This window comes from Podarcis vaucheri, assembly GCF_965113315.1.
Source record: "Podarcis vaucheri genome assembly, chromosome: 10".
NCBI classification, from domain to species: Eukaryota; Metazoa; Chordata; class Lepidosauria; order Squamata; family Lacertidae; genus Podarcis; species Podarcis vaucheri.
In genome coordinates, this window is record NC_138748.1 from 8,929,919 (window position 1) to 8,946,854 (window position 16,936).

Sequence of the window (16,936 nt, forward strand, 5' to 3'; positions counted from 1 at the left end):
GAGAAATTTGGTCTGCAGTAAAAGTCTCTTAGAGGCTGACTCTTGAGTCTTTGGAAAGACTGCAGCATGCAAATATCAGTATTTCCTTGGGTACAAAGGTTGTCTTTAATAAAGCAATTATCTTAGTTTAAAGCAGGCAAGTCCATAGTCCGTTTCAGGGGCCTGATTCGGCCCCTGTGGCAGTTTATTTCCTGGGGTAAAATTCTTAATCAACAAGGGGTGGGGATGAAATAAAGGTCAACAACTTCTTCTTTTGGTCGGCCCTCACAGCCCTTCACTTCATCAAATCTGGCCCCCTTTGAAAAAAGTTTGGACACCACTGGTTTAAATTACAGCACTCCTCTCCAGCCAAGTGTCTCTAAAGATGGTTGGCTAAGAACAAGGTATGTATATCTTTTGCTTCCTTGGGGTTACTGTTTTCTTGAGTCTGTGCGATGGCAGGAAGAACATTGTGTGTCTTCCCTTCTTCAAAATGGATCAGGTCCTAATATTAAGGGTGTAGACTAGAGCACCACTCTTGACTAAGGTGTCTCTGAGTCTACCACGAAGAGACCAAAACACTTGACCTGTGAATGTACTACCTGCTCCTGAGCTTGAAATTCTCCATCTTGGGGGCAGAACCATCTGAACAAGCTATGAATTGTGGACTCCCCACACCCCAACCCTCCTATCCCAGCAGCCGCCGCCACCGCCTCTTAAGTAGAAAGGAGTGGGGATGAAAATCCCCACAGAAACCTACTTCTTCATGTGAGCTGGACCTGGATGGATCAATGGTGACATTTTAGAGTGAACCCCAGTCCTAAGTGATTGCCTTGTATTTACAACAGTGACAAAATGAGGTAACAGAAGCACTGGTTGACGCTGCATGAAACAGAAAAAAGTTTCCCAAAGGTAACTTTCCTTCAAAAGCTAATAAAAACACTTCACCTATTTCTTACAAACATATAAATTATTTTATTTACAAAGCCATGTTACAAAAAATAATAATAATAATAAAGCAAAAACAAAATGTAACCCCAAAACAAAAGAAATACAATCGCTCACTAGAGAATATCTCCAGGCCTGGTGTTGAACTGTGGCAGTATCAGTCAGATACATGTTTGTTCTTTTTTCAAAACTGTAAGCCATAAAGTTTTATTATTTACACCTTACTTCCGACACAATTTTCACAAGCATGGAATGGGCTCTTTCTGATACTGCTAATACATAAAAGGTGCAGAACGAAGAATGAAAATACTTAGTGTTACAAAATATGGGTTTGTAGAAAAGAAACTGACTGTACACATATGGCATTTTCTTTTAGAATGATTGGACATGCTTTCTTCAAAAGTCTTCTGGAAAAAGATTCTAAAATCTGTAGTAGGAAAGCACAATACAGGAGGTGCAAAGTCATTTCTGTGCAACAGTTAATATTCCCCATGACTGACCAGCTATGCAAAACCCACAGAGTTTTGTTAAAGTGCCATGGGCCAACAGCATAACAAAATATAAGGTGTAAATAGAAAATTTTCTTTTTTCCCAAACAATAGTTCACTGAGAATCAGCAGTAATAGAATATGCTGTATAAACTATTCTCTACAAAGTTTGATCAGCACTATGTACAATTGTTAACATTGATACAAAAGAAGGCATACAAGTTATCCAAGTCGCTTTTGTTTTTTTAATATGGCTGAAGGGCCTATGCATTGCGTATGTGTAACAACCAAAGCTTCTGAGCCTCTATTGCTGGAAACGAATCACAAAGTCTTCAGGCAAAGGTGGGAGGAAGGAAAAAGGAAAAGCAACTGTTGAATGAATGCTACACTAATAATACATTATAGGCTGGTCCAGTTCAAATCCTTTAAAAAAAACACAAACACCTGCATTTCACTTTTCAGGCTGGACATTTTAGCACGTATAAAATCAATTGGTGATTTTTTAAAAAATTGCAGGGGATTAAAAAAAGTATGAGGTTTTTACTTGGTTTCCAAAATGCTTTCAGACCGATGCCACTGAAAATAAAAGGATACATACATAAGCAGCAAAGAACACTCCCCAGTCCAGCTTCTTACATAACAGATGCATGTTAAGAGCTAAGGAATTCTTAACACGACTCAATTGCTCCTTCGGTCATTGAGTGACATTAATTATCAGAAGCAGCCACTGAATCTCACCACCCCTGTTTCCCCTCTAGGAGTAGAAAACAGCAGTTCACTTATCAGATGGTGTTTTCTTACTGAGATTTTAAAACTCCTGCAGTTGTACAACACAAAATAAATTAGTTTTTTTATAGATAAAAAAAGTCAACAAGGCTCTGTTCCTACAACTGAAGACAAAAATTGTGCAAAAATAACAAAGATATGTACACTTTTTTCAGGCTGAAGAAATGTACAATAAAACCATAACTCAAAAGTACATGAAAAATATAAGCATTGCTTAAAACTTTCCTAAGTTTCATATTGTTCATGAAACTATTCCTGTCACTTCCCAAAAATAGCAAAACATAAATTACAAAATTAACACTATAAAATTTTACTTTAAGAATATCTTCTAATTTCCCCCCAAAGGGCCTAGCCGTGTTTACAATTGTTAAACATTGTATAAGCTTTAAAAATTTCCTTAAGCCTTCCACCCCCCCAAAAGTAAACGGCTTCCTGCCCCCTTGAGATGTAAATAAACCAGCATTTAAGTGCACTTTTAACACTGTAGAAATAAAAATTAACTGCTCTGTAGTAATTTTGCAGTACCCTAGTATTATTAAGTTCCTGATTTCAAAATCTACCTTTATTTTTTTTAAAAGCAGTAATTCCTGTAAAACATTGTCAGTGCAATTCTAACTGATACAAATTCAGTATGCTCAGCTCCTGTCTTTTCAAAGAACAAATTGTTTCATTAAGGAAAACAGTAGTATAGATTCTTTGTGGAGGAAATTTTCACATGGCGCTCCTATTAATCTCACTGGGAACAAATTGAATAAACCCTTCAGTACATTGAGCAGATTAGGAATACCATAATCCACAAGAGGTGCTTGCACACTGAAATCTCTGAACTATGTCAGTGAAACTTCTGGCCACACAGTTGTTAGTTACTGCTGAGAAATGCACTAGGACAATAATAAATAATAAATACAGAAGTTACTGTAAATTTTAAACAATGAAGGGGTGTTTTAAATATAATATAACCACACATTGCATTATTTCGGAATGTTCACTGCTGTCATTTGTTGCAAGAAACAAAAAGGGGGAAATGCAACAATTTGCTTTTAAAAGCTTGAATCCGAATCAAACCAGATTGCACAGATCAGAGGCCGATGTATATTGAAGAACTGAAATATGCCACAGTTTTATGTAGATTTAAAAACATTTGTGTTTTTTTAAAAAAACCCACCAAAAATATTAAGTAAATTTTATCTGCAAGAGACAGAAAATAAAATAAGAAACCAGAGTAGGGCTGCTAAACCGAGAGAGATTATAGGCTGGCTGCTTTTCCTTGTTATGGAAGAGTCCTTATCCTACCAGTCCGGTTTAACGTCTTCTGGAAGAAAGATAAGAGTTGATTGTAAAACAATGCAACATTTTGCTCCACTACATGAACTTAATTAACTACAAACCCCAAAATTTGGGATACCCTCCAAACTGGTGCCAAAGTTTTGCAGTCCTTTTGCAGTCGGAACCCCACATTTTGCAGCAACCCACTAAACTGAGTAATTCATGCTCAAACCAGAGGTCCTAGGTATCACCCCAAAACCCAACATACTACCAGTTTACAGAACCTTCCCGACAGTTGGCTAGGCAGAATTCTGACTTGCCAGACAGAGATGAGTGGCTTTATAAGAAGTACTGTAATGATTTAATGCAGGCTTCTAAACGTGTGCAATAAACGTGTGCAGCTTCGGTAGTTTATATTAAAAACACTGGTCAACAAACTGGTTATATAACCACTTCAGGAAAATTTGTAAAATGCAACTCACTTGTTTGTTGTGCACTGGGTTCGGTGTACTTGAAGGACTGGACTGAGACAAAGCTACACTGCTATTTTTTCCAATCTGCAAGGTACAAACAGTATTCAGAAGGCAAGATGCAGAAACCATAGAGAACTGCCATAAAAGCAAGTGTACTCTCAAAATCTATTGCTTCACTTAATCAAGGGTCAGCAAATTTTTTCAGGAGCGGGCCAGTCCACTGTCCCTCAGACCTTGTGGGGGGCCGGACTATACTGGGGAGGGGGGAAATGAACGAATTCCTATGCTCTACAAATAACATTAAATAAAAGCACACATTCTACTCATGTAAAAACACCAGGCAGACCCCACAAATAACCCAGAGATGCATTTTAAATAAAAGGACACATTCTACTCACATGCTGATTCCGAGACCGCTCGCGGGCCGGATTTAGAAGGCGGTTGGGCCGGATCCGGCCCCCGGGCCTTAGTTTGCCGACCCATGATTTAACTCCCTATTAACATACTCTCATTTAAAAGCAATATGGAACACGTGGCTCTCATTTTCAGTAATGTATCATGCAGATGTCAGGCTATCCTGGGAAATGTTTGCGGCTGACCGTTGAGTAACGGTGGTATAAGAAACCAGGAAGTTGCCTCTGCAGCCGGGAGCGGAACGGGAGATGCAACCTTTGTTCAACCTCATTGCTCACTCACAGGCCAACGGAGGCTGGCTGGAGCTGTGCATTACAATGGTTGGACAGGAGGCCGACTGGGTGCTCCCTCAGCGGTTCACCACTGTGGGCATCCTAATACATCCGCCAGGCTGCTTTGCCCCTGCCAAGTCAGGGAAACGAGACCCGACAGACTCGTGAAACCCTTACCTGCCGAGAGATGGAGCTGTTTGGAGTATCTGGCACCGTAGGAATAAGGTTGGCAGTGCTCTTTTTGTGAACGCTATTCATACCAGGCATTTTAGTGATTTTACAGGCTTTGCTACTAGAACTAGAGTTTTTGCGTTTCTTCCCTTCCGATTTGTCAAAACAAAGGGGGAGCGAGGACACGGCGTTGTGTGCTGTTAGGGAGTGGTCCCCTGAATGGTGGAGGAGGGAGGGCACAGGCAAACCGGAAGAGTCAATACTGTTTACTACGATGCTCATGTGTTTCACCGAGTCTGCTGAGCTACTTGATAACAAAGTCCGTCCTCCTGAGGACTCCGATTTGGCACTGAGTGGGGTTGTTCCATTGTTTGCATTGTGCACAGACAGACTGTTATAGGAAGATGTGGCCTGATAAGAGTTCAAGGTCGAGCTCGGGTTCAAAACGCAGTTCTTTTTGTGAGACCCTGAAAAGGAAGAGGAGGGGGACGAGGAAGTCTGCAAAGACAGCGAGGAAGAAGAAGAGGGCGGCCTTTTCTTTTTGTTGCTAGAAGACTCATCACCGCGGCACGAGAGATCTCTGACTTTTGAGGATTTGCTGGTTTTCGTTTTGGATGGCTTGTGGGATGGGGGAGGGATAACCGCTGGCACAGGTGACATGGCCGACGGGGTCTTAAATGTCGAGTCTATAATACTCAGGCTGGCAGCCACGTGAGGGAACGCCATAGTGTGCGACATAATGGAATTTGTATCCGATGCAGTCACAAAAGCCGCGTTGGACAACATGGCAGAAGTCATCAAGTAGGAAGAAGGTATTCTTGAACTGACGGGCGCCGAAGGAATATACACTGCACTAGGATTGCTGAAAGGTTGCAAAGCCGATGCTGGAAAAGGGGTGGAGATATGTGCTGCTGGAGAGGGCATCGGACTATCCACCGCAGGAGGGATTTTCCTGTAACAGGAAAGAAAAAAAAATACTTTGAGGTTCGGGCACCTCCTAACTCAGCTTAGCTACAAGGACTGAGCAATAAACACATACACACAAATAAGAATTATTGGATAGTTTTAATTTACCAGTTCCAATTCATTACATTTTGGGATTTATTTCCAGATTCTTGCAACTGGGCCTCCTCTTACTTCACACTGGACTGAGGGTATATGCCACTCAATCACGTATGCTCTCCCAACTTCCCTGCCCAGCCGTCTTATGTGAAATTTCCTTCCATTCTTTTCTACTTACCAGTTAATCAGGAACGCTCCTAAACTTACTTTGATCAATTGAGTTTAATCTGGGTTCTCAAAAAGAAGCAACACCACAGTTGTGTTGTTAGTACTCAAATCATACACAGAACTGGGCCTGAACCACTCAAGTGTCAGAGTAGGTTTCCTAAGCAGTTAAGTCCTATTTCTCCCATTCTCCTGCCATCACCAGGAGACACTGCAGGGGATGGGAGATGTTGTTTACGCCTCCCCCAGCCCTCCCTCCCTCTACCAGGCAAGTTCCTTGAATTCACCAGACAATCTACTGCAATCCAAATAACTTCAAATATAGAAGGACTATCATAAACATTAACAACCAATTAGTATTGGGATGTGCAAAGTTAACAGAAGACTATGTACCAAGTCTGACCCCCCAAAGTTCCAACTCTTGTACATTATTATTATTATTATTATTATTATTATTATTATTATTATTATTATTTATTGAATTTATATACCGCCCTATACCTGGAGGTCTCAGGGCGGTCATCAATAAATTACCACTAAAGAACAAGTGAGCCATGGTCCTTCAGGCAAATGTTACAAGTGACAACATCCAAGTTCAAGACAGTGCAAATGGCAATCACAACCCCAATCTTCAGAAGTTCGCCGAGTTTGCTTTTAACGGCCCAGGCCCTGTGGGGGTCACACAGCGAACAAGGAAGAGACACAAGATCTTCTGGCAATTTTCTATCCTATGGTCACAGTGGAGGCTTCATTTAGCCATCAAGACAAACAGCCTCTGAGAACCCTTATGAATTGGTATAAATCCCTTTAAAGCCATTTCTGCCAGTGGATATCACCACAGATTGTGGCATTGACACTGAATACATTGTGCAGAATACTTCTCTTTTGGGTGGGGGGGCTGCCCGGAATCTGTCAGGCCAATCAAGCTGGTTGAGTTGAGTATAGAACTTCGCTTGATCCACTTCTGAATACTATCCATAATGGTATAAACCTGTTATGTCTCTCATTCACATTTTTTCCTGGTTAAAACAAAGCAATACTGAACTCCAAACATTCTAACGTTTCCCCATGAAGAAGGTTCTCTAAACCTCTCGATTGTTTCTGCACCTTTTCTACCTCTACAGTCCTGTGTTTTTTTAGTTTAGTCAGAATCGAGTATATACACTTCCAGAGTTAACACTAAATTCATTAATTCTGGTAAATGAACCACCACAGCCACTAGACTCTAGAGGGCCGTGAAAATTTGTGTCATGGGCTTTTTAGACTCATCTATCCATGCACTATCTGAAACCAAAGGGGCCATAGGAGCCAACTTCTAGGGACCAAAGTCCCTTCAGCCCCTCCCCCAAAATAATAGATTTGAGGGGGTTGCCCCCCCCCAAAGTTGATGGGCATTGCCATTCAAATGGGTGCATGCACTGTGTGTTGTGATCAATTATATGCAGCATGGGGCTTACCCGCTCCCCCCCCCAAAAAAAAACTCCTTTGAGCTGACAGATCTGAAATACATTGGCATTATTTTCTGCTCTCATACCCCACCCTTAGACCTGTAGGATAACATGAAAGCAGAAGCTGTTTACTTACCTCCACATCTGTGAGTTTAAGTGTCTTTCTACCATGGAATTCAGTGCTAGTCGAAAACGATCCCATCTTCTATCAAATACATAGTAACCTCTTCCCATCAAATGACTTCCAAATGAACAAAACTGGAAAGGATAAAGGGGAAAAGATATAGGGATCTTGCAAAAATCACAGGATGCTACTGATCAATACATTGACTACAGAAGTTTAAAAATGCTAACTAAATAGAGATTAGTCTGCTATCTATTTGAGTCTAGTGAAAATAATTGCATTAGTAAATACCTATGGCTTTCTCCTTTTACCCCAAAACTTGATTTCATTTTCAGGTGATTTGGATGTATATCACTTTTGGTATCTGTAACTAACATCCCTAAATTTATGCTGCCGTAAATATATATATATATTGTGGTCTCTGGCTTGCTGTGCATGCATCCTCTAGTAAGATGCAAGTCATCACAAAACACAGCAGGGGAGAAGCCACAAATTGCATTAACATTTGCATTTGCAAAAGCTACAGCCTTAAATACTATAATTTTAGAGGATGTTATTAGCTTTATAATAGCTATTATCTTACTTTCACTCCTAGGTTATCTACCTGGTAAAAAAAGTAGAATCTACTATTAGATTAAATGAGATAAGGAATTTCACACAAATACACTAAAACAAAAAATATTCTTGAAACCAGAAGAGCTTCAAGGTATACTATAGGGAGCCAAGATTGCAAATTAGTTAAGGATCTTTGGACTTACTGTGAAATCATTCTTCTAAATCAGGCATAGGCAAACACGGCCCTCCAGGTGTTTTGGGACTACAACTCCCATCATCCCTATCGAGCTGGATCAGTGGTCAGGGATGATGGGAGTTGTAGTCCCAAAACACCTGGAGGGCCGAGTTTGCCTATGCCTGTTCTAAATACATCTAAAGATGACCTCAGGTGGGACTTGAGTTCCACCTAGTGATTGAAGTCAGGAAGTGCTGTTCATTTGCAGAAGCTTCTGGGTATCACTTGAACCATATGGCTGGTTCTTTTATGACAAGCCATACAGAGAACAGAACACAAGACCAGTGGCAATAAGGCAAAAGACGTACACCGCTGCTCCTGGCTCCTCTTTCCTCCAACCCAGTGGGAGAGATGGGCATCAGATGGGGCCGCTGAAATCTCCTGAGGCACATTCATGATCCCAAAGGTGATGCTTCACTAAACCATCCTCAAGCTGGGAGGGGCAGGGGTCACTTGCATCTACATAAACCACAGAGGCCAAAACACAGCCTTCTGGTTTGGCAAGAGAGCTGTGTGCATCATTTAAGGAAGCACTTCTGCTTTTCCCTAATTGCTGCAAAACACTTTGCTTGGAGCTAAACAAGAGAAGACTCCCTGGAAAAGACCCTGATGTTGGGAAAGATGGAGGGCACAAGGAGAAGGGGACGACAGAGGACAAGATGGTTGGACAGTGTTCTCGAAGCTACCAGCATGAGTTTGACCAAACTGCGGGAGGCAGTGGAAGACAGAAGTGCCTGGCGTGCTCTGGTCCATGGGGTCACGAAAAGTCGGACACGACTAAACAACTAAACAACAACAAAACAAGAAGTCTGGGGCACGACAGGTCTGCTGGAGACAGAGAAGGAAGAACGACCGGGGGCACAACCTTCACAAAGGGAAGGGCTTCTGTGGAGCAGGAAAAAGATGAAAATGGACACAGGTGACAAAGGGCTCTTTTATTATTACTACTTAAAGGCAAAAGGTAGGAATGGGAAAGCGGGGAAACCTCAGGAACTAGCCTAGGGAATGGACAGACAAACTGATATGACAGAGAAAGAGAGAGAGAGTTTAATGGAAAATAGGCATCTAGATGGGCTCCATGGAAAACATATACACAAACCAAGAAGGGAACAAATGAGTAAAAACACACCTAAATTGAAGGAAGGAGGTAAAGTGTGTGCTCAACAAACACTCAAGGTGAAGCCAGAAACAGAAGAAGAAGAAGAGTTTGGATTTGATATCCTGCTTTATCACTACCTGAAGGAGTCTCAAAGCGGCTAACATTCTCCTTTCCCTTCCTCCCCCACAACAAACACTCTGTGAGGTGAGCGGGGCTGAGAGACTTCAGAGAAGTGTGACTGGCAGCTGCGTGTGGAGGAGTGGAGACGCAAACCCGGTTCCCCAGATTACGAATCTACCGCTCTTAACCACTACACCACACTGGCTCTCGGAGTGGTCACAGAGTGAACTATGGTCCAGGAGCATCTGCAAATGAATTTCTGCCTTCAATCACTAGGTGGAATTTCTGCCTTCAATCACTAGGTGGAATTTCAAGTCTCACCTGAGGCCATCTTACATTCAGTTGTTTTTCAGTATTAATGGGCTGCCTTCTACCTGAAACACAAATCTATGTCCCTACTTTAACATCACTATGGATAGAAGCAATTATATCTAAGGAGAGCCTCAAGGTCCATAAATAGCAACACCCTAGAGGTTCCGGGCCCTAAGGAAGTCAGATTAGCTTCAACCAGAGCCAGGGCCTTCTCAACACTGGCTTCGGCCTGGTGGAACGCTCTGCCTCATGAGACCAGGGCCCTGCAGGATCTGATTTCTTTCCGCAGGGCCTGTAAGACAGAGTTGTTCCGCCTGGCCTTTGGCTTGGAGCCAATTTGATTCCCTCCCTCTCTTTCTTTTTTCTTTTCCTTCTCCTCCTGCAATGAGGCTACATTTTAATATTTCAATGTTTCAATATTTTAATGTTGTATTTTAATTTTGTTTTTAAGTTGTAATCATTCAACTTGTTTTTATTATTGCTTGTAAGCTGCTCTGAGCCCGGCCTTGGCTGGGGAGGGCGGGGTATAAATAAAAATTATTATTATTATTATTATTATTATTATTATTATCTGCACGTTCACAGCTTGTGGTCTGTATCATTCAACATGACTGACTGATCTGCAGCAATGCAACGGTACAGTTGGGTAGGCTGACGTTGGCATACAAAGTTTGAGCAGCGTTGGGCAGGGCAGCTCACCAACTTGGGAGACCTCAGATCAGGGATGGAGAACCTGAGAACCTCCAACATTGTTGAATTCCAGCTCCCATCAGCCTAGACAACATGGTCAGCTGTGAGGGGTGGTGGAACACCAGCACCATCTGGAGGTTCACAGGTTCCTCACTCACCCTTGCCTTCGATTATGAATTACAAAGTAAATTAGGACATGCCATGGAAGAGTTGGGCGGAGAAAGTCAGTATCAAGAGAGAGGGCTACTTCTGGAAAAGAACCCAGCACAGGTCATTTAGCCTGGGGAGTAGTTTCATTTTCTAACAGCCTTGCCTTTGTATGTTGGTGAATAGCTGGGGTGGGGTGCTCAAACAAATCAAGGTTACTCCATGATCTTAGGTTTGGGTGGAATGACAAACCATGGTACCAAGCCGCCATTCATAAGCCAAGCAATCATGAGTTCAAATGGTGGCTTGTTAAAATCCAAACCATGGTTACTTGCTCAGAGCAGGTTCAAATGTTTAGGCAAATCATACTTAGGTTAAGCAAACCATGGTTTAGCATTACATGCAAAAACAGCCAGTTTGTTAATAAGGTGCAATGAGGTACCTCTTTCGTACGTGTATACAGCCAGTCACAAATGTCAGCAATGAACAGGGTTACTGGAGATAAAAAGACATACCCCAAGAGGTCGAGGATGGTGTCCGGAATAGTGACAGTCTAACTTCTCAGATTCTTCGGATCCCTCCACTTCGCCCTCATCACTAGATAATCTGCTAGGCAGATCTCCTCCCATAGAAGGCAGAGGCAGTTCTGGAGCATAACCACCATGGTTTGAAGAACTAGTGCTATTTATGCTGTTTGCAGAGGAAGGCCTAAGAGGGTAAAATGACCAACACAGGGTTCAAACTCCACAACTACCTTCCTAGCTAAAAGGAAACTTACAGCAGGATACTGCAACACATACTTATGCTGGAGTATATGTCACCATGCTCAATAAAACTTATTACATCCTAAGCATGTTTCCGATGGAAGCCTTATACAACTAACTCACAACTTACACACATTTATCTTGTGTGCATTCAGCTTTACACACTTTGCAAAAAATAAAATAAAAGGGGGATGGGCTTACAGGAAAAAAGACGTTGGCAATCCCACCCACCATTGAACCCAATGTGCTTTGACTATACACAATTTGGCTTTCCGCGCTATCTCCTGAACGTAACCCCCACTAAGTGGAGAGTCACCTGTACTACAAACACATTAAGTAAGCAGTAAGTCCCTCTGAATTCTTTGTTACTGACTTCTGAATAAATGTGCATAGGATTGAGCTGTGTGCGTTTCAATAAACTATGCACATAAAAACCTTTTACAAAAATCCATCTTCAAAATGCCATTAGTATTGAAACATTAAATGCATTACTGCTAGACAGAAAGTTTGGATCGGAAAATAGACATTTCCTACAGAAAAGGAGAAGATACAAAATGCTGCAACGTTCAATGCCCCCACTACACAGAAAGCACAGAAGCTTTTGAAGTATAGTAGATTTACTATGACATTGATATCAGAAATTTAGAAGGGCTTGAAGTCTGCAGGGACTTTTATCAGGAACTGAATTGCAGAATTCTGAATGAAATTCAGAATGGATCCTGATCATTTCCTACTTCATTAAAAAGGTGCAACTTTCAAGCCCTGATTGTGGAAAGCAGTTGGAAAACAAGTTCCTGGTTCTTGCTAGAGTCCCCTCAGTCTCTAAAATTTTGCACTGCACACGAGGTGTGTGTGTATACACACACACACACACACACACACACACACACAAATAAATATGATTTCCATAATTTATCCACGCCACTGTATTTGAGCTTGCTCATATCATAATTTGGCATTTCCCTGGGCCCACTACTTCCTGTGGAAATGCTCACTGAATGCCAAAATCCTTACCTAGGAAATGCGGAATTGGGCAGTCTTGATTTTGCAGGCGACGTTCCTTTGGGCTCTTGCCCAGAGTTCACTGATGTTCCCGACGGAGCGTCTTGGACTAGCACAGGCTGGGGCTGATAAGTTTCCCTTATACATTGCGGATGCTCCTTGTCTTTTGCTACTTCTTTTTCCCGCGATCGAGCTTTGTGTTCAGCTAAGAGAATGTCAAACTGTTTTTTACGGCCTGGAACTGCTCGCCGGTGATTAAGTGAATGAGTCTAAAAAATAGGGTAGTTGAAATTTTTTTTGGGGGGGTGTAAATATAAAAATCAATTAAAATATTAATCTAGAAGATAGCTAGAAATATTTCACTGATCATTGATTTTATGACAAGACGAAACAGTTCTTCTATACAGGTTAGTTCACCTGTCCTCGGAGGCACATACGGTTTAATGAAACATTATTTTGGTGATAAGAAATCTTTCCATGAAAACACTCTACACATTAGTAGCATAACCAGAGCATTGTGGTTTTAAAAAATGGGGGTGTGAATATAAAAACAGTTAGAATATATTAATCCAGGAAATAGCACAAGTTCCATGATGTTATTGTGTAAATTAATTGCAAACCAGACCTGGAAATTGCATTCTCTGTACCTTCAACATAAATGTTCAATAGGTTTTCATCTACAAGTTTCTTTATTATTTATGTCATAAAATTTATACACCAGTTTTAAAAAATCCTCAAAGCAGTTTACAAAGAGAATAAAACCAAACCAAAAAAAAAAAAAAAAAAAGAACTCTTGAATTCATTCAAAACAAAGTTGCAGGAATATTTTCCTTTTGTTTTTAAATGAATGGGTAGAAAGCAGGTGTTCTTGTCTTTACAAAAGGCAATATATCCTAAAGACAAGGGTTCTCAGTTTGGGTCAATCAGTCAAAAATAATATTTTCTTTACTCTGAAACAGGAGCTGCAATGCTGAAGTCACTCAGATTCACTCTGACTTTTCCACATTTCTTAAAAGGGAAGGCAAATATTACTATTCTCCCCTACCCCTTTGTAATCTGTTAAATTATGGCCTTAAAAGGATTTTCCTTAGCTAAGGGAGTAAGTTGTCATATAGGACAAACAGCTCAGATACGTCTGTGTGCTTCAACCCTTTAATTGGAAACCACCAAACTGGATATTCCTGGTCAGATAACATTGGTCTGGGCTTTGGAGGCCTGAGTTTGGGACCTCCTACGGTGAGACAAGCTCCTTTCTGCCCTCCCCAGTACTGAGAAGAGACAGGGAGATGCTTACTCCACTTAAAGGGATTTTTGTTTGGTTCCTCTTGCTGTCCCTCCTTGCACTCCAATGCCTGAAACCTGCCATTAAATGCCTTGTCAGCCTCCCTTACTCCTCCAGCCATCAACACTTCATCCAGCATCAAGTGCTTAACCCCTATGCATTAGCTACAAAAAGAAAAAAAAGATAAAGCCTATCCATAAATGAGGACTGCACTACTGCAGAACTATTGTTTTCATTCATTCATTCATTCATTCATTCATTCATTCATTCATATGTTTGGCAACGAATAACCACAGTGTCCAAATCACCCTTTTGATTTAATATGGGGTTGCTCTTGGCTATTTAAAAATACACGACGTATTAGAATGACCTTTATACATTAGTAAAAATGTCAGTCACAGCAAAGCATTATATATATTTAAATTAACAAGAAAACTACCTTGCAGGTGAGTGATCTTGTGCAGGGTTTCTTTGTCTCAGGATCCAATACTCCACAATGTTTATTTGGGTCAAACTCTCTTTCTGTTTGAAAATAATAATTGTAATAAAGTGAGAGGGTTTTCTCCCTTTTTTATAAAAAAACCCTTAACATGTTTAAAGTGACATGAAACAAAAACTAAATACACTTTAATGGTGCAGATGAGAATAAATATATAAAGATATTGTACTTTTCCTAACACATTCTGGTTTTAGCATACCTACATCAAGGTATGATGCTTGCAGACAACAGATTCACAGACACTTCACTCTCACAGAAACTTAGCAAGATTCCTATCTAGTTAGTAACAAAGCTACTTTCTCTGTTCCGCTCTGCTTCTTGAACTGAAGCTTGAAAACGACCCCACCAGCATCACCTACCCCTTAACAGCAGAGCATTTAATGTAGCAAAGGGAACGGCTGGTGCAGGCCTGCTTTCCATACTGTTCTTGTGTAACGGATGGATTTATTAGCACTTCACTAAGCTCAATATGAAATGTAATGAAAGACCTGGAGGAAGACAGATCGATGGAGGCTACAGGCTTCTTGCAATGGGCGTAGGTGTGCAGAAGAACTCTCGCACCTGTTAGAAGGCATGTGAAACTATTCTCTTCCTTCCCTCCATTTCCTGTGGCTTGGACAAAACGAGCACCTTCTCCCAACTGCTCTATCAGAAAAGTTATGGGCTACTCATACTCTTAGGATCAAAGCAACGGCCAGTCATCCTGTTTTGGTTACACTTGCCTTGGGCTAGATCAGGGCTGACAACCGTTTTCGATCAGCTCCCATGCAGTAGCTTACCTGTTCACTCTTCCATCCAGGCAAAAGGTTTTACAGAGCCAGGAATAGGGAACCACTAGCTTCCAGATGTTGTCTTACTACAGCGCCCATCAGGAGTGCCAGCTTGGCCCAGTGACTGTGGGTGCCCAGGGCCTTGGGTGCCATGCTGTGTGCATGGCCCTGGCACCAAAATTTGTGGGTGCCCGGCTCCTTCATGGGGACTTTTGTCAGTGCCCCAGGGAGTTGGCACCTATGGCTCCCATCATCACTGTCTGTACTGGTCAATGGGAGTTGAAGAAAATGAGCGTTCGGTAGAGCCATAGGCTCCCCACTTAAGGTCAAGGATTGGACCCAATCTGCATGCACAAAGGCATCGTAAACATGAAAAAGTGTTTCCCTAATACAGAACAGCGTTTAGATCCTGCCATTTAAACAAAGCACAACACTAAATTTAAGTATGTGCCTCTCAAGGTATGTCATTCAAAAACAGAACAGACATGCCCCTTTCTCAATCTGCAAGGGTCAGATGATTCTGTATTTCTGATCAAAGCATGAGTGGTGAAATTTATGGGATCAGAAGACTTTCCCACAATAAAATGCGTCATTTTTACTATTACATAACAGAACCAAGAATATGATAAGAATTCTCAGAGGATCATTTCCTACCAATTTCTTGCCACTTGCAACTTTTGGCAGACTGCATGTTAAAGGTCTAGCATTAGCTCTTACGAATGGTTGCAAACACTCCTGAATATGGCATAATTATGCACTAATTACAAAGATCTTTCTTGTGTTTATTTTGTTCTATTTCTCCACCAAGGTTTTTTTTTGTTTGTTTCATTTTTAATGTCAGGAGAAAAGCATACACCATAGCATGCTCATTTGGATGCGACTGCAAGCTATGGTTTGCCCAAAACTGAAGTCAGTGAGGGAACTGGAGTGCATGAGGGACAAGGGAACATGCAAGCCCAAGACTTGCTCATGTAATGCCAGATCACAGTTTGGTATTACATGTTTAACAGGTCATTTAATTGTGCTCCCTTGCTAACTGTGGTAAACATACGTTCCCAACTTTGCTTTCTGGCATTCTTTAAAATATTGTTCTGCCCTTAATCTTGTCTCGGTTACACATACCCAACTCCTTCAGCCTTTCCTTATATGACTTGCCTGCTGGACCTTCTGTCACCCTCATCACAGAATCCTCTGAACTTTTCCTCTTTTTTGACAATGTTCTTTCATTGTGGCACCTAGTGCGGAACACCATACTCCAATTGGGGACCAGCCAATGCTGAGAAAGAGGATACTATTCATTTACTCCGTATAGCATACCACTCACAGCCTTTACTGTCAAACCAACATTGCCTCTTCGCTATCATCTCTGGGCAGAGGATGTTGTAAAGTGTACTTAAACTGAGAGAAACATGGAGAGGTATAGCTATACTTCAGCTGGTGGGTCAGGACCCACAACTAAGTCAGAGTAAGAGAAGAGATGAGCGTCGCAACCCCAGAGAAGGTGACTCTCACTGTTTGCACCAACTAACTTAGTTGGTCTTTAAGGTGCTATTGGAAGGAATTTTTTTATTTTGACTATGGCAGACCAACACGGCTACCTATCTGTAACTGTTTGCACTAACATCCAAACACATGCATGGTAAAAAATTAAGAAGAGACCCCCCCTAATCATGAAAGTTGGGGCCAAAAATGAGTGCCAGATCTGTGATGCAAGTACTATGCAACACATAATAAAGTCTAGGAGGACAGGAAGCTGCTATTATTAGACTAATGCTATGGTGGGAAGTTCATCTCTTCTTAGAACATCTATATAACTATGCTAATACGAATGTGTACATTCAAATACCTATCAAACCAATTACTGT

At 41.4% G+C, this 16,936-nt stretch overlaps 1 protein-coding gene across 6 annotated transcripts in view; it reads right to left on the reverse strand.

The window, feature by feature from the left end:
* Window positions 1-930: 930 nt before the first annotated feature.
* Window positions 931-16,936, reverse strand: part of ATXN7L1 (ataxin 7 like 1) — a 75,829-nt gene continuing 59,823 nt past the window's right edge. For 5 of the 6 annotated variants that reach the window (XM_082239591.1, XM_082239594.1, XM_082239593.1 and 2 more), the window contains 7 exons: window positions 14,242-14,324; window positions 12,533-12,789; window positions 11,270-11,462; window positions 7,609-7,730; window positions 4,804-5,749; window positions 3,950-4,024; window positions 931-3,513 (listed from right to left, as the gene is read on the reverse strand). In XM_082239591.1, coding sequence (XP_082095717.1) covers window positions 3,472-3,513; window positions 3,950-4,024; window positions 4,804-5,749; window positions 7,609-7,730; window positions 11,270-11,462; window positions 12,533-12,789; window positions 14,242-14,324 — 1,718 coding nt within the window. In that variant the 3' untranslated portion in view covers window positions 931-3,471. The remainder of the gene's footprint in view (window positions 3,514-3,949; window positions 4,025-4,803; window positions 5,750-7,608; window positions 7,731-11,269; window positions 11,463-12,532; window positions 12,790-14,241; window positions 14,325-16,936) is intronic. The other variant, XM_082239592.1, reaches the window with a different exon arrangement.